The 18299-nt window shown below is 36.1% G+C and overlaps 1 protein-coding gene across 9 annotated transcripts in view; it reads left to right on the forward strand.

Moving 5' to 3' along the window:
- METTL25 (methyltransferase like 25) overlaps positions 1-17207 on the forward strand; it is a 43918-nt gene extending 26711 nt beyond the window's left edge. For 5 of the 9 annotated variants that reach the window (XM_032688556.1, XM_032688554.1, XM_032688552.1 and 2 more), the window contains 7 exons: positions 1927-1956; positions 3049-3122; positions 5455-5548; positions 7708-7809; positions 14572-14646; positions 15265-15336; positions 16882-17207. In XM_032688556.1, coding sequence (XP_032544447.1) covers positions 1927-1956; positions 3049-3122; positions 5455-5548; positions 7708-7809; positions 14572-14646; positions 15265-15336; positions 16882-16980 — 546 coding nt within the window. In that variant the 3' untranslated portion in view covers positions 16981-17207. The remainder of the gene's footprint in view (positions 1-1926; positions 1957-3048; positions 3123-5454; positions 5549-7707; positions 7810-14571; positions 14647-15264; positions 15337-16881) is intronic. The other 4 variants (XM_032688559.1, XM_032688560.1, XM_032688553.1 and 1 more) reach the window with 4 other exon arrangements.
- The last annotated feature ends 1092 nt before the right edge of the window (positions 17208-18299 follow it).

Here is an 18299-nt window from a genome sequence, read left to right on the forward strand (position 1 = left end):
AATACTTTTAAAGACCTAGCCTCATCAAGATAGATTGATGAGCTGTTGTCTAATCTGAAAAAACAGATAGGTACTGAAAATTTCAACCACTTTTAGTTAGAAGATCACTATTCCTTCCCTTTATTAATTTTTAATTTCTGGTATCATAATGAATCACATCAGGTTATGGCTAGCCTCTGCTGCTTGCTCTGTACCTCTGTTACAGAGAACAGTGTAGACTAAAGACTCAGTATAGGCTAATGTATTGAGGTTACAGAAACTTGAACTAGCATGATAATTAAATGCTATCAAGAGAAAGTATAGGACAGTTGTTTAGTATAAGGCTTAAATGTGTTACCCTTGGAAAGTAAAAGAAAAGAATTGTTCATTTTAGAGATGTTGCTGTAAAACATCACAAAAAATTGCTTTCTAAAGAGATTTGCCTTTTCTCTTGTGTCATACAATACCTTCCTCAGTTGACACATTAGCCATTTCCTCTCCCATTTCTTTTGGAAAAAGTTTGGGCTGTTTTTCAACAATGTTAGGAAGATAAATTTTGTAACCAAATGACCCCCAGGAGACAGTACTGTTCATGCCATATATATCTATTTTAGATTTCTCAGAAATCATAGAAATTTGGCAGTTAAAAGCTTTTTTTGTTTAAATATTCACAAAAGGCAGAGAGTTCTCTTGTGTCACTAGATACTTCTACTGTTAAGAGTGTAATTCTGTATATGCATTTTTCATGACTAGGATTTTCCTTGCCTTTTAGGAGGTACAAGAGAGCCAGCACAGTGCCACTAGGCACGATCTTTCTAGGGGTAAAGGCTGGCCAGGAGAGACTCAGTCTGCTGAGCAATGACACTCAGCATTCAAATTCATTGATATGCCAAGGTCAAAGGTGTTGGGTGAGAGTTTGATTTTCAGACCCATACAATACATGTCAGAACCCACATCCATATCCTAAGCAGCAGCATATTCATGCTGGTATGAGAGCTATAGCTTACACAGCAAAAGACACACATCATAGTTGGCCAAAGTCACGAATAAACTGCATCTACTTGGACTGTGTTTAAAGAACAGTCTGAAATACAAGGTTAGTTCTATAACTAGGAGAAAGAGGAGTGGATGACTGAGTAACAAGCAGTCTTATTTAGTGTAGTGAAGTTTGGGGACTAAAGGAAAATGACCCCTAAGTGGTGAGGTACTTCCGGTTTGCTATCTAATTTGATGTAATATCAAATAATTTACTGAGTTTTTTGTCTTCATTTCTACTACAATCTTTAAAACTCGTTTAAAATTTTATAGGTACAGTATCTTTTCAACCGTGAAGGGATATTCCATGCTTCTAATTATTTGTCATTTTTTGTCACTATGGATCATAAAAATCAAGTAGTCTTTAGCACCTACATCAGTATTTATAGTATGAAGAATCTAGTGGAAAATAATACACAGTATTTTAAACTGCAGTCTTTCTGAAGTTTTATTTGATTTAACTTTATATACAACAGTTCAATTTATCTAGTATCAGGGATTAAAACTAATATTGTACATTGAATGAGTATTTACTTTTAAATAGTCAAATATGCAAAGTGAATTATTTGTATTTCAGTAGGAACAGACTCAAGAAAAATGCATTTCTTTATAGTATTTTCACTGAAAGTAATCCTCTAAAATTCTGGTACAAGACAAAGAAAAACAAGCAAATTTTGTGTGTATCTAGTTCCACACAGTCAGATGTTAGTTCTCCTGTAAATAAACCAAAATAACAGGAGTAGCTGATTAAGAGTACCTAAAGGTATTAACACTTTAAAGTGTGCAAGCTTGTGTTATGTCACACCATTAGTCTTTCAACATGTCATCTCCTCTGACTTTTATACAACATGTTTGTAAAATGTTATGACAAAGAATAAACATATCAGCAATTTAATTCCTTTACTCTTAAAGGCTTTGGAGCGAGTTGCAGTTGGCCAAATGGTAAGTAATATTGTTTATTTTAGCCATTTTGAGATAAAATGTGTTCTCCCCCTTTGAATGTTCTTAATCCATGGCCTTTTATTGAACTCCTGCATATCTGGAATCTAAAATACTGGCATGTACTACGTCAAATCCTGATAGATAGCATGTGTCATCATGAAATCACATTTTTATTGCTGTGGTTGTACTTAGTGAATCTGTTTTCTTTTGACAATTAAGAGTCTGAGGAAAAAAAGCACAGCTTAAAATTTAAGGCATTAAAATACCATTCCTAACTTCCTTCACTATCTTTCAGCTAGTAAATAAATTCAGTGCAAATGTCCTTCTGATAACCCTGGTTTGGATCACTCTATCCCAATGTTTTATCAACTAATGTAAAAATAGACATTGTTATGACAAAAGCTTGAACCTGTTAGAAACATCATCATTCTCATTTTTATCCCTGTATATTTTTTCCCTGTGAATATTTTGAATTATTGTTGTGCAAGTTATCCTTTAGGGGATGGTGGACACCAACTGTGCAAGTATTTAAAAGGCAAGCCTGAGAGACTTCTTTCCAAATGTAAGCCCACTGACCCTAGTAGTTTTTTCCTGTAAATTTTTAATTGACAATCTTTAACTATTTTTATGCAAACAGATCTTCCGTACACAAAGATATGAAATTTTCACTGTGTTCTTTTTTTTTAGCATAGTACTTTCTGCATGGTTCAGACTACAGTGTATGATGATTCAGCTAGAGAATTATGCCTTTTGTATTCAAAACAGCTTAGCTAAATTGTTATTTATTTTGCATATTAGAATTTGGATCATGATCAGTATACTTTCCTCTGTTCTTTTTCCCTCCATCAACCTTTGATCTTCAGAGTTTGAGTTTCTTTTTTTTCTTGCATTTATGGTTATGTTAGAATCTGACCCAAATACATAATTTTGACTGGATGCAAGAATGTTAGTAAATTGTCCTCTTAAATCTGTTCTGACTGATTGTAAAGAACTCAATCAATAAGCCATTAAGGAAACCAATACTGGTTTTGTTACTCTGATCCTTATTTCAGTGCCAATTTTAAATCCTTGCTATTGTAAAATTTTTTGCAGCTGCCTACAGAATCATTGTTTTATCGAGCTGTTCTTCAGGTTATTATAGAAGAAATGTATGGTGTTACGAAAAGGTAGGAAGCTCTGAATTCACAGAATGCCAACCACAGATCTGATTCTCTTCCACCTCTATTCTATAAAGAAAGTATTTTGTATATAGACATTAGTATTAAAATGCAGGAAAGATTTACTCATCCTAAATCTATATCACAAATTTATTGTCCTTCCTTTACCTGTAGCTGAAGTAGGTCCTCTTTGGTACTGGATACATGGTGAAACATATCTTCACCAGAGAACACTCAGCAAATTTACTAAAAAGACAGTGTAATCCTGGGCTACCCTGTCATGCAGAGGTCCTGGCAGCTTTAATACTGCAGAAGGGAAAAGGCATTTCCATTTGTCCTGAGAAAAAATGCTGAAAGCTCAATGGCCATGATGGCTGTAAAGAGCTACTCGCTGCCTGTGCCTACCCTGGCAAGTGCTGCCTCCTTGTAGAATGGGATTTGGAGAGCTGCTGCTGAGGATCTGACATCTGCATTGTACTCTTTCTTGTGGTTGTAGTTGGATTAGATTTTATCTAATTCTGGGGGATGTATGCCTGTTAACACTTGGAGCATGTCCAGAAGCACACCTTCCAGTTTAATTTAGTTTGAAAATAATCCATTTTTTGAGCTCCGATACTATTCCACAGTGTGAACCAAGGCATGAGAGGTGGGGAAAACCAGAAAATTCACTTCAGCAATATACTCCAGATCTAAAATAAATGCTAATGCTAATACCCCCAAAACTTATACTAAATTTAGAGTCAGACAGCTTACCCTTCAAAAGGTCGAATTCCTGAAAGAAGAAATACTTCTTTGTTTTAAAATTACATAAAATATCACACAAAAAAATCATGGCTGCTAAATTGTAGAGAAAAGAAAAAGTGTGAGATAGATGTTTTATTTGTTAAAGGAAGTAATTAAGATTATACTTTTGAAATTAAAGCAATGGCTACCTTGGAAAGACCTCCCCCACCACCAGTTTTACTTTTGAGCATGATGTTATATGGCATGGAATATCCCTATGGCCTGTTCTGTTCAGCCATCCTGGTTGTGTTCCCTCTGCACTTCTTGTGCACCTTCAGCCTACTCACTGAGAGGCAGAGAGAGAAACAGAGAAGGCCTTGATACTGTGCAATCACTGTTTGGTAGTAGCTGAAACACTGGTGTGTTACCAGCACTGTTTTAATCACAAAGCCAAAGCACAGCACTGTATGGGCTACTGTGAAGTTCTATCCCAGACAAAATGTCTCTTCCCCCAGTAACTTGTTATAAGAGTCAGATGCCCGTCTTCCTAAGAATGACATAACAGCATAATCATTGACTGATTTCCAAACTGCATCAGCCCAAATGTTCAGGTGTATCTCAATATTAAATGTGACAACAGAAAAGATTCTCAGTGAGTGGGGGTCCTTGACAGCTAAACACATTAGAACTGCCACTGAGTGAAGTCTTTCTGTTGACCTCAGTAGATGTTAGTTCTGGTTTTTAGATAAGGAGGTAGGGGTTTACTAAGAGTAAAGAAGAGGAAAGGTTTTAAAGTAAGACATTTCTATCCAATATTTCACTGGGAGGGTGGAGAGGAGTGTATTTCTTGTTAAGTTATTCAGTAGCTGAAAATTCTGTATCTGAAAATTTAACTCCTACACTGCACAGCTGGAAGAGGAATTATGTTAGGACAAGAAAATGAATTCAGACTAATAAAAACTTTGCATGGTGTTTCTCCAAGATATTTTAAACACAGAGAAGAGAAAAAAAACTTGAGTGGCCTGTTGGGATTCTTCCTATTTTTTTTTTCCAGTTTTTATGCATTATTTTAACGTTTTCTGAAAAAACAACCACATTTTGGGCTGCCTACAAAAGCAGACTATTCAGTTGTAAGCAGGAGAAAATTCTCGCATCATTTAATGAAATAAAAATTGCAGGGATAAGAACACAAGGTAACAAGCAAAGTGGCATTTGCTCAGTCCAGTGGTTAATGATAAATAAATTACAGCAGCATTATAATAAATTATAGAAGTATAGAAGGAAATATCTGTCAGCAGAAATAAGAATTTTGTCATTTATATAGGGAAATAAAAATATTAGTGAAGAAATTAAAAACAAGCTTCAATTAACTTTCAAATTTTTACATAATAACCTTACTACAACTATAATGCAATTATAAAATTGCTGTGTCTAGAAATTACTTCAAGTATTAGCTTGATTGTTATAAGTGGAAGGAGGAAAAAGGGCAGTTGTTACTAACTTTGCAGTAGTAACCGTCCAACTGATTTATTTCTTCCAAGTTAAAAATTAAGTTAAAAATACATGAATTTCTGTTGTTGGATGTATAAAAGCCTGCATCTCAATGCTGTATTTTCAGTGATCGACATGTTGGAAAAACTTTCTCCAAATCATCCTCCTTCATAGATTATGTCAGAAGGTCTCTGAAAAAGCTGGAACTGGATGATTCGAAGGTGAGTCACTAAATAGAGACTAAATGAAGTACTTATATCCCTGTAAGTTCTTGAAGTCAGCACCACAATGGAATGTTTAAGCCACTGACTTGATTTACTTCCTATATTGCTGTATGAATATGAAGCATTATCATTTTTGTTAATATTAATAGAGCAAGTCCATGCTTGTTTATATATATTAAAAAAAAAAACCAACATCAAAGTTGGGGGGATTTTATGTTGTTTTTTTTTCAAACAGACTTCTATGTTTAAATTCTTTAAAATATTCTGATTTAAAATTACTTTTTTCTAATGACTTTATATAAAACCAATCCTTTTTTCTACATGGTGCTCATAATCATGATTTTTTTAAGGCTTTCTATTATTTCTGAAATAAATCCTACAAATCTCCTTTAAGGCTAAAAATATAATACAGTATTTTATACATGTTGTCATTTAGAGGTGAATATACTTTTCAGATGCCAAGTGAAGCAGGCATGAAGAACTTTTTGCCTGTGCTGATACTATACATCCCAGTAAAAGTAACTCATGCATCCTTTTAGACCAGCTGAAATACTACACTATACAAGCATGTTGCCTTTTTATCTTTTATTTAAGTTTAAACTGAAAGAGATCCAAAAAATTATGAATCATGAATCACGTAGTAAATACTTTGACCCCTTTTGATTTTATTTTTTTTTGTTGTTTTTTCAGTGTTATCATGATCCTTTTGGACACCTTTTGAAACTGAAAATGTAACATTATAGCAAGATAGGCATTTCAGTCTGTGCAGTATGTTTCTCTTACAACTTAGTTTCCAATGTATTTCCAGTTTAGTTTAGCCTTTAGACAGTCTTCCTAAGCTGCCTTTGAAGACCTTTGAAGGCCTAATACCTCTTTTTTCCTTTAAATTAATAAATGTCAAAAAGTATTAAAATAACTTTCTAGATAGAAAAAAATAAGTAAATTCAAAATTGAGTTTTAAACTTTCCAAATCTTTTGGAGATCTTATTTATGTTCTTGAGTGTCTTGTCTTAGTACTACAACTGCTCAGTTGGTCAACAGATGGCAACATAACATTAGGCACAGAATACGAGTGTGTAAAGATCACAGCCATGCTGTGAGAACAAATTGGGCAATAGAGACACTAGAGAGTACTAGGCAGATGGTTAACAAATTCAGTACCATCAAAGAAAAAGTAGGAGTGGCAAGTATGTAAAATATTTAAGGTAAATGTTGTTGTAGTCTTTCTTAAATTAGCATTTAAAATCTGTAGTCAAAACATCAAATCACTTAAAATTTGCCGGGCACATCAAGCATGAACTATGAGAAAAAGGCAAAACCAAATAAGCAAATAAATTCAAATGACATTGGAGTCATGCTTACAACATTAAGAAAAAGACTTATGCCTGAATTTTGCAATATTTTAAAAGGATTATATTTAATTCTGTTTGCAAACATAGTTACTTGTTTGCTTTTCTGTATAAATAGGCACCAACATCATGCATTCACCCCAGCTGAAAATAAAATGTGTCTTTCTGTGTGTACAATCACCCAAAAGCAATAGTGCATTTTTTTGTGCAATAATCGGTTTACAAAGTCATTGATTAAACTCTGCTGGTGGAAATTTATTCACTGGTTTTTTTAAAACCAATAAGCATAGAAACTTTGTGTTAAGAGATCTGATTTTAGACATGCTGCCTTTTGCTAGAAAGAGTCTGGACAAATGCAAGTTGCCCTGAGAGAAAGATGTCTGTCAACACTGCTTCAAACTGCACATTTGTGTGGTTGCTAAAGACCTGATTCAAGTAAATGCTCACTTCTGCTTATGTTTCTCCTTATTTTATGTGCAGCTGGCTGCATACTGAAGACTGGATTTTATGCTGATGTAAACAGTATTATTTTTTATTTCCCAGCTATGTTGAAATCTGCAGCAGCACAAAACCAGTGCTATTCTGATACTACTGAGAGGAAAATTGTAACTGCGCCCTCAACAGTGGTTCTGACCCTGCAGTTTTCACAGTAGAGTCAGCACTATACCTACACAATACTGGAGAATGTGTTAAATTCCTCTCTTCAGAAAAAAAACCACTTACATAGCTAAAAATTTGATGAAATCTAAACATTTGCTCTCAAAGACAACAAAAATCAGAGAAATTTATGTAGAATTTGTTTTCTAGCTCTGTTTAGAAATGAACAAAAGAGCAGCTGTTCTGCATAGACCAAAAGTCTACTTTGTCTCTGGCAGAGGCCAAAAACCGATGCCTTGGGAAGAATATAAGGTGGGAGTAAGCATATAGGAAGCTTATTTCCAGAATAATCCAAAATGTCCTTGTCATTCACAAAAAAAAAAAAAAAGGAAGGCAATCACTGTTTTAATACATAAATTTATTTAGGTTATATTTAAAAAGCAGCTAAAACTTGGTGACACTATGTAATACAACCAGAGAAGTATGAGAAAAAATTGTTTCCATATGAGTCTCTGTTTTACATGTGCAAAAAGTTTTCTAAAAACCAGAAGTTAGTTGCTCTACCCTTATCTACCAGTGCTGTAACCTCACTGTAGAAGGCTACCAGATTTGAAGGCACAATTTGCTGTTAGTGAAGCCATGTTGTCTGTCACCTACCACCTCCTTATTTTCCATGGGCCTTAGCATAGTTTCTAGCAGGATCTGACTAACCTGTAGTTCCCTGTGTCTTCCCTTTTTCTGTTTTTGAAAATGGGTTATGTTTCCCCTTTTCCAATCCATGGGGACTTCACCAGGCTGACATGACTTCTCAAGTATTCTGGATAGTGGCTTAGCAACTTAATCTGCCAGTTCCCTCAGGACCTGCAGATGCATCTCATCAGGTCCCATGGCACTGTGCATCTTCAGGTTCCTAAGATGTTCTTGAACCTGATCTTCTCCTACAGTGAGTGGTTCTTCATTCATTCAGTCCCTGTCCCCTTCTGCAACTTGGGTGGTATGGCTGGAACACTTACTGGTGAAGACTGAGGTAAAAAAATTGTTGAGTATCTCAATATTCTCCATAACTCATGTAGCCAGGTCTCCTATTTTCTTCTGGAGAGGGCCCACATTTTCCCTAGTCTTCCTTTTATCACTGATGTACCTATAGAAACCTTTCTTGTTGTTCTTGATGTCAGCCAGATTTAATTCTGAGGGCTTTAGCTTTCCTAACTTGATCCCTGGATGCTTGGACAATATGTCTGTATTCCTCCCAGGCTATCTCTCCTTGCTTTCACTTTTGATAGTCTTCCTTTTTGTTTTTGATTTTGTCCAGGAGATCCCTGGTGGTTTGGCTTGGCTTCTTTGAGCTTGGAGAAGATGACTCTTGAATATTAACCACCTTTCTTGGGCCTGTCTTCCCTTCAGAGATTTATCACATGGTACCCTGTCAAGCAGCAGGACATGTTCTCCCATCTCCCTTGGTTGACAGGCACTGTTAAATAAATCCAAAGATGTTTGATAGACATTGTGCTTATTAGTTCAATTGTATTGGAATTCCTAAATTACTTCTCTTTGCTACATTGACTTTGTGCTTTTGCAAACTCCAGACTATTTCATTTTGAGTTTTAAAGCTGGTAGACAATAGTGAAATCAGAATTTATGCAAAGTAGAATTTTCTTTTTCACTAATTGGTTATTTTTTGTCAGACGAGTTTTTTTTTTACAGTGGGTAGATGAAGATGTGCTTCTCTTAGCTTACCATTGACTCTCCTTGGGTTGTAAATTCTCCTTAGCAGTGACTAGTGGAATATCATAAAATGCAGTTTGCAAAGGAAGGGACATATGATTAAGAATCTTACTGTGTGGTTTAACTTTACTGTTTTTTTTAAAAGTGTTAAAAAGCCTCATACTTAAGACTGGGGAACTGTGAGTAGTGAAACTGTATAGTACATTAAGACATGAACTAACCTGAATATATACAGCTGTGGATGTAGTCTACCGGGACTTCAGGAAAGCCTTTAACACTGTCTTCCACAGCATTCTCCTGGAAAAGCTGCAACCCACAGCTTGGACAGGGGCGCTCTCTCCTAGGTTGAGAACTGGCTGGATGGTCGGGCCCAGAGAGTGGTGGTGAATGGAGCTGCATCCAGTTGGCTGCCGATCACTAGTGGTGTCCCCCAGGGATCAATGTTGGGTCCAGTCCTATTTAATATCTTTACTGATGACCTGGATGAGGGGATTGAGTGTACCATTAGCAAATTTGCAGATGACACCAAGCTGGGGGGGAGTGTCAGTCTACTGGACAGTAGGAGGGCTCTGCAGAGGGACATGAACAGGCTGGATAAATGGGCTGAATCCAGTGGTATGGTGTTCAACAAGGCCAAGTGCTGCGTCCTGCACTTTGGCCACAACAACCCCATACAGCACTAGTGGTTGGGGGACAGAGTGGCTGAAGAGCAGCCAGGCAGAAAGGGACCTGTGGGTACTGACTGACAGCAGACTGAACATGAGCCAGCAGTGTGCCTAAGTGGCGAAGAAGGGCAATGGCATCCTGGCCTGTATCAGGAATAGTGTGGCCAGCAGGACCAGGGAAGTGATCCTTCCCTCTGTACTCAGCACTGGTGAGGCCGCTCAAGTGCTGTGTCCAGTTCTGGGCCCCTCAGTTTAGGAAGGGCATTGAGGCGCTGGAGCAGGTCCAAAGAAGGGCAGCAAGGCTGGGGAAGGATCTGGAACACAAGTCCTATAAGAAGTGGCTGAGGGCGCTGGGGTTATTCAGCCTGGAAAAGAGTAGGCTCAGGGAGGACCTTATCGCTCTGTACAGCTGCCTGAAAGGAGGTGGTAGTGAGGTGGGTATCAGCCTCTTCTCCCAGGCAAACAGCAGTAAGACAAGAGGGCACGGTCTTAAGCTGTGCCAGGGGAGGTTTAGTTTAGACATTAGGAAGAAATTCTTTACGGAGAGAGTGATCAGGCATTGAAATGGGCTGCCCAGGGAGGTGGTAGATTCACTGTCCCTGGAGGTATCTAAGAAGAGACTGGATGTGGTACTTAGTGCCATGATCTAGTAGACAAGGTGGTGTTAGGTCAAAGATTGGACTTGATGATCTCAGAGGTCTTTTCCAACCTACTTGATTCTGTGATTCTGTAATTTCATTATCTATTTTATGTTATTTTACACTATATTACATTACATTATTTTTAACTACCTTAGTTGTGGAAAAGTTGTAAAATTTACTGTAAGGTATGATTTCCCAAGTGTTTTGAATTGATATAAGACATTGCTCTGCTAAAAGGGTTGTCTTACTGCTTTCATGTACTCTTTTACTGTTCCTGATAATGCTTGTACAAGAAGAAAGAGGAAACATGGAATTGTGCAGTCAGTGCAGGGGAAAGCAATCCCTTTGAGGCAGCAGAGGAATTGCATCTATTTAAACAGACTGTGGAATAGCATCCTTAGGCTGTCTCTCCTCTGTAGGGCGTGTACAGCGTTGGACAGTAAAAGAGACTTTCATTCAGTCAAAATGCTCAGTCTAGGAAAAGGCAGAGCTCTGAAAAAATGCTTTCTGAAGAGATGTTAAGTGTTGTATCACTAATTGTCCCATACCTTGTGCCTGAATGCTTTCTTTTCAGCTCAATCAGCATATCTGTGGGACTGCAGTCCAAGCTGGGTGTGCTCAGGCACATGGTGTCTCATGTGCTCTCAGGGCTCTGTTGACAGTCTCGTAGATGAGTCAGTCCTATGGCACAGTTTTTGTGCCATATCCAGCATATGGTGTAGTTACAACTAGGTTAGCAGAGACCTTGCTAGGTTCACTTGGTTGTTTCAGCTGTTTGAGCAACCAAAGAAATCAGTTTAAAAGAAGATTATACCACCATTACAGTGCAAAGAGGTGCTTTTGTTCAGAACCTGATAAACACCCGGAGACATTGTAGCTACATAAGGGAAGAAATACTGACCAAAAATTCTCTGTATAAAATGTAGGTTACTTGAGTGTCAGTAACATCTTGAGTGTCAGTAACATAAGCTAGCTCTTTGAGTGCAGAATCAATCTTAAGACAAATACATGATAGATGTATTTGAGTTTTTTCATGTTCATAGTTTCAACATCATAATGAAAGAAAAAGGTTCAGTGCATATATGTGGAAAATTGTTTTGGGCTACGCAAATGCATGGCAACCCAAAGAACAGTTGCATGGACAACTCGAGTGAATGAATGAGGTTTGCTTTGCATGTGGAAGTTCAGTTCTTCTCCTGAAAATGCAAACAGTAATCTACTCCTACTGCACCTTGGAAGGATAGCAGATGGTTGTGTCGGGTACCTTTTAGGAACCAAAGGCAGGTAGCAAGCTGTTGCAGTTTCAGCCAAAGCCAGTGTTATCTGGGTTTTAGTCTTCTTCCAAAAAATTGGCCACATGGCTAACTACCAGTTACCCTTTTTATGCCTGTCTCTATTAATGCTTTTTGATGGACAGGTTTTTTTTTTTCCAGCTCACCAAACTTTTATCTGAGACACAGTTTGGAATACTACCTAATCTATCTGTGACAGCAGGATGCATTCAGTCAAAATGTGTAATAAACAAGGAGGGAATGGAAAAGGACATACTTGAGTATGGCAATGTCCAAGAGACATTTTTGACCCCCTTTTTGTCAAACATTTCACAGCTTGTTTTCTTTCAATTTGAATGCTTCATCTTGAAAAATGTAGAACATAAAGGAAGCAAAAGCAGAAAGGTTTCATGATCACATTTTTCCAAATATAGATCTTTGTATTTTAATTCCAAATAGCCTGTAATTTCAAAAATCCATTATACTAAAACCCTATTATTATGCAGTTGAAATGGAAAGCTTATAGGTCAGAGGTTAAATAAACTATTTTGTTTATTTCATGACTGATATATTTTAGTTGGTTTGACTCTTTAGAGGGGAAGAGAGAAAAAAAAGAACCTCTAAAATATTTGCACAGATCTACAGAAAATAAAATAACAATAAGATAAAAAAAAAATTCTTGTTAGTCCACATTTGTACTGCCAGATCAGCTACTCGACCTTGCATCTGCAATTGGGAAAAAGTACTTTCTAAATTAAAAAAATATGATTGAAATACTACGAAAGTTTTTCTAAGCCCTGTTGTTTTAAGGCAGAGTTAGAATTTTGCATCATCCCTGAAAAATATTTGTCAGATCTTGCAAAAGCTTCCTGTAATGGAGACTGACAATGTTGCCAGTCCTTAATTAACCTCTAAGTAAAAGATTTCTTCAAGGTTTTGGCTGACTTTTTTTTTTGCTGCAATACAAGCCCTATCCGCTGTAGACATAGTGAACAAACTGTTCTCTGCTTCTTGGTGATAGCCTTGTAAACACTTTTATTATGCCCACTCTCAATTTTGTCTAATTTAGCCTGATCAGTTCCAGTGCTCTGAGTCTTTCTTCTTAGATCATGTTTTCTAGATTTCTGATCTCTTTTCTCTCTCAGGGCTTTTTCAGACAGTTCATTTCTTTCTTTGAAATCTGATGCCCAAAAATGGATGCAGTATTCCAGCTAGAGCTTTTCCACTGCCAGAGTTGAAGGATTACTTCCTGCACTTTGCAGGCTGCTCTCCCATACACATCATAGAATGGTGATTGCTGGTTTTTTGCAGTAGCACAACTGTGACTCTTGCTCAGCTTATGATCTGCTATATCTCGCAGACTGTCATTTGGTGTTCCCCATCCTGAACAGCTGATTATTTCTGCCTGAGTCTAATCCCTTCTGCTCTTCTGTGCAGCATTTCATACTTCTTTTCTAAGCAATGCTCCAATTTCTGAAAATTATTTTAAGTTCTGGCAATGCCTTTCTGTTGCACATTAGCAGACCTAATTAATCTGATTTCTATTCTGTTGTCTGAGTTCTTAATGAAAATACTGCATTCCATAGTAGACCTCCAGTCAGCAGGTCTTTCAGTTGTTCAAAGACTCATTAGTAACTACTGTCTGGTTATGGTCATTCAAACAATTTTCACTCACCATATAGTACTTTAATCTTAAACTTGTTTCTTAAATTTGCTTGTAAAATTATTATGTGAAATGTTGTCAAAAATCTTTCTGAAATTGAAATATATGATAACCAGCTATTTTTCTCTGTTGTGAATCCTTTTGCCCTCCTTACAAGTGAAGTAGACCAACTTGTGATTTGTTCTTGACGAATTCATGTGGACAAATTCATCTGCTTATCTTGTAGTGGTTTTAAATTCTTTATTTGTTCCATTTTTTCGGTGCATTTAATTTGAACTGTGTGTTCTATAACAAAAGACCATACCCTCTGACATACCCTCTTTGAGAACTTCTCAGTGACAATGAGTAATAGTTCTGAGGTCCCTTTACTCCCTTCTTGGCTATCTTAGGATGAAGTTCATAATACACACCTCATTTGAAAACTTACAGATTTTTTAAATGTTCCCTACTTTGTTTTCCTATTTTAGGCAGAGATTTTACATCCTTGCAGCTGGATTAGCCACATGCTCTCAGATGATTCTTCTAATAAAGTGTTCAAAAATGTATTAAACACTTCAGCTTTTGTAGTCTTTTGTCACAGTCATAGAATCATTTAGGTTGGAAAAGACTTTTAAGAGCAGCAACCACTAACTCAGCACTGCTGTGTCCATCGCTAAACCTTGTCCCTCGGAGCCACATCTACCTGTCTGTCAGTGCTGTTACTTTTCTGCTAAGTTGTGGTCTAGCTCATTCCACAGCCACAAAAGAATAGATATACTGCTGTTGAGGAAGGGATAAGATATATGGGAAAGGAAATGAGAATGTTATCTCCAGTTACTGTGTAATTGTCATTTAGGAATGACTGGAGCTTTCTGAATAATTAATGTATCTCAGTATTTCATGTCAGCGCAAAATGCTGTCTGAAGAACAGTTATTGTAAATTAGAACTGAGAAACTGCTATTGGAAAGTAATTATAAACCTTAGAAAAGGGCTAATTTTAAAAGCAGAACACGGATTTCATTTTGTAGTGTGAGTTTCAATCAGGAAAAAATATTTAATTGTAAAGTTCTCTCTCAAAAAAAGTAACTAGAAGAACTCTGATATCTTTTTTTTCTTAAATCTCTTGCAGCTCCCAGACAGCTGTATAATGGATTACTATGAAAAATACAAGCACAGAATGAATGAGCTAGAAGCATTTAATATGGTAAAAGTTATAGCATTAATACTATTACCTTGTATATATGTGCTAGTCTAGAACAAAGCCCTGTTAAGTTTTATGTGGAGGTGGACTGTCTTACATTGGTATGCAATCTCAAAAAACAAAGCAGCTGGCCCTTCCAAACTTTAGAGCATGTCCTATTCCAAAACTATATTAGGTGTAAGTAAAATAATAAAGTGAATACATGGAAGATTCTTTTTCAAGAGAGACTGTTACACTGGAAAATGGCATGTCAGTCTCCTTTTAAATCTAGACTGGTCTCCATGCAGTTATTTCATAAAAATTCTTTTTATTAAAATTCATTATTTCCCTCTTTAAAATTGTTCTGCTACAGATAGTATCATTTTCTTGTTGGACAAATGTCTGAAAGCCAACTAAATAACGTAGTTCCCTGACTTTAGAGCATTCCATGTATTTTTGTCTCTAATATAATCTGTTTTGAAGATGTCCATCCCGTAGGTAAAATTAGCAAACTGACGTTTGTACAACAGAACCCCTAAAAAATGATTGACCTTCCCGGACTTGTTCTGAGGAAGTGTAGCCATTTGGAAGTGTATTGCCTGTCTTTCCCAAAGGGATTATAGTATCTAATCTTTCTTTCAGTTGAAGGTTGTTCTGGCTCCTTGCATAGAAGTTTTGATACTTCTGGATCGTCTTTGCTATCTCAAGGAGCAGGTATTTTTGCATTATATTTTATGATACCTAAAGGCTGCATCAGTGAAATGAGGCTATTTCAGTCTATTTATTACAGTGCAGACCAAAAGTCTCTGTTGCAGAATTATTATTCTCATCGTATTTGCAAAAGTATAAGCATTCATTCCGTTTAATATAAACATATGCCCAGCAGATGTTTTTATTTTCAGAAAAGCAGCAACAGTAAATTTTATGTTCTTTTAATTGTATGGTAATTACTACTCAATAGGCAATAAAAAATAAATTAATTAAATATGCAAAAAATCTCATTTTATACAACATTGAGATATTTATTAATTAAAAAGAATATTAGAAATGCTAAACAAACATTGTGCTGTTTATGCTACAACTTCCAATTAATATGCTTTAGAACATATAATTCAAGAAATTTTTAATTAGATCCAAAATGTTTATTATTTCCTTTTACTGTTCCTTAATTAAGATCAATGATGAGAGAGGGTGCACTTTTTCCAACTGTATGGCTCAACTGAGGTACATTTGACTAACATACAGTCTGGATATATTTTACAAGTATAGACCTAGGATATAACAAGGAAATGCTACTACATTTACTCCATGATGATTTATATCACACTCTTTCTTCTAACACTAATTTTGAGCTTGGCCTGTTTAACTCAGAAGCAGCAGTAATGCTTTTTCTGCACCAATAAACATTTTTCACACAAATAATAATTTGCTAGGAGAAAATCATAGCATCTTCCAGCTTCTACTCTGAGCCATGGTCAAAATAAATTTTTTAAATAAAGTTTAAACTCATTCGTATGAATAGCTGTGTTTTCCCACCATAAACCTTACATTTTAACAGCTCCATTTTATAATAAGTGAAAACTCACTGTATTCTCTGCCAACTACTGAGCTGTAGTAAATGTATGCTTTTGTTCTAACTGGTATTTTTACAGAGAGGCAATTTGAAATGTTTAAATAACAGTGTATTTTCCCGAGTGCCATAGAGATCTCTATGATTTCCAAGATGGGAGATCAAACTTGCTGCATTTAGCACTAATTTGCCTTTTCTAAATGTAATATATGCATTAATTTAATCTTGTACTGGTTGATTCATAAAATATGTTTGGGATTTAAAATAGAAATTATAAAAACCATACACAACATGATGACCAGATCCAGCTGGCCTGGTTCATTTGAAAAGTCAGTTAATTAGCTTCAGGAGTAGAATGTGCTGCCTAAAATGAGTATGTCGTGATCCTTAATTTCTTTGCTCTAGTTCAATCAAAGAACAAATCCTTATTGATGAAGGAGGGGGGGAAGCTATCATTTGGTAGTGCCAGAAATAACTAAATGACTTGAAAATGCATCCTGTTATGGGTGTCTGTTTTTTCACAACAAACTTTCCCTGATTTTCTTGTTAGATAAGTGGTTTTCCCGCTTTGCATTAAGGATAATTATTTTTATTTTCAATTTCGTATTTCAAAATGTGAACCTATTATCATATCTTAGCTTTTAAGTCAAACACATTTTGATGTACTTCAATCATCCATCATTTTACAGGAAAACATTGCCTGGTCTGGACTTGTGAAGTTATTTGATCCTGTGAAGTCCCCCAGATGCTATGCAGTTATTGCTCTGAAGGAAGAGTCATGTTCTTAAGTGGAAGCAAATTGCAGAGAGGTTGAAAATTCTGAACTGATACTGTTGTTTCCTCTCTTTAATTGATTCCTTAAGTACACTGTTTGCTTTTCAGCTGCAAGAGAAAAAACTGCAATACCTCTGAATCTTCAGAAATAAGTATCTCCTTTATAAATATGATGGCTTCCTTATGTCAGTTATTAAACAATGTTGAACATCTGACTTTATTAAAAAAGTTATGACCTATACTGTGTGATTGCTATTTAAAATAGTTTTTATGTTCCTTCTTTTTAAGGTACTATGCTTATGTATCAATACCCTTTCTCTTGATATTTCTAATCTCAAGATTATACCTGGTATCAGCAGTCTCAGACAAGGCTCACTTTTTTTCTTTTCTGTGTCCAGATGCTGCAAAGTATAAACAGAAAAGTAACCTGCGCTGTAAACAAGAGGCTTATAGACTAAATAGAATTTTTATACTTCCTATTCTGCATGTTATCAGGACCAGCTTATTTACAGACCAGTGTAAAAGAGCCTAGATAGTGACTACCTGCAGAGGACAGTTTTGTATTAACCCTTTCCTCCTTCAGGCATTTTTCTGGCATGCACTTGTTTGCCTGTCACTCTGAAGAAAAAATGTGTGTGCTCTAATCCAGTGGGAGATTTCCCAGTGCTAAAGAATCAGCTGCCCTGCTGGGGTTCACTCTGTAATCCTTGAGTTCCATTGGAAAGCTATTATCTAGCCAAAATCTGTTGGGTATAAATACTTTGGTACCCGGGTGAATTGAAACTTCCTAGCCAGTTTCTTGTTGTCTCTGCTGCATTCATGAGTGGGAAATTTATTTGTTGATATGTTTATCTCAATGGGTTGCCTAATTAAACTTGCAGATTTTCCATCAAATAAAAAGGAGAAAAGTTTCTGTTTTAAGTCCTAGTGCTTTTATTAGAATTTTCCAGCATATATAAAATATAATTAACTACTAGTGCACAGAAAAAAAAGGACAAGTAAATAATAAAATACAGCATTGAAGAAGAAAAGGGGAGAATACACCTAGAAGATGAGAATAATAGAAAATATTTTTATACTAATTGTTTAGCAACGGTAATAGTGATGGGAGTCAGACTGAGATAAAGATGTGAGTAGGAAAGAATCTTTTTTGTTGCAGTTTGCAAAATATAATGAGAGGTTGTGAACATGGCCATTCAAGAAAAGAGAAAGTAAGGTATTTTTCTAACAAGTCACATCTTTATTGATGTATTCACTTGGAAGAAATACTTCTTTTTTTGTGTGTAAGTTCTCTGCTATCTCCCAGTCCTTATTAGCTCCATGGTTCCAGTAT

The sequence above is a fragment of the Chiroxiphia lanceolata genome, chromosome 5, assembly GCF_009829145.1.
Source record: "Chiroxiphia lanceolata isolate bChiLan1 chromosome 5, bChiLan1.pri, whole genome shotgun sequence".
NCBI lineage: Eukaryota > Metazoa > Chordata > Aves > Passeriformes > Pipridae > Chiroxiphia > Chiroxiphia lanceolata.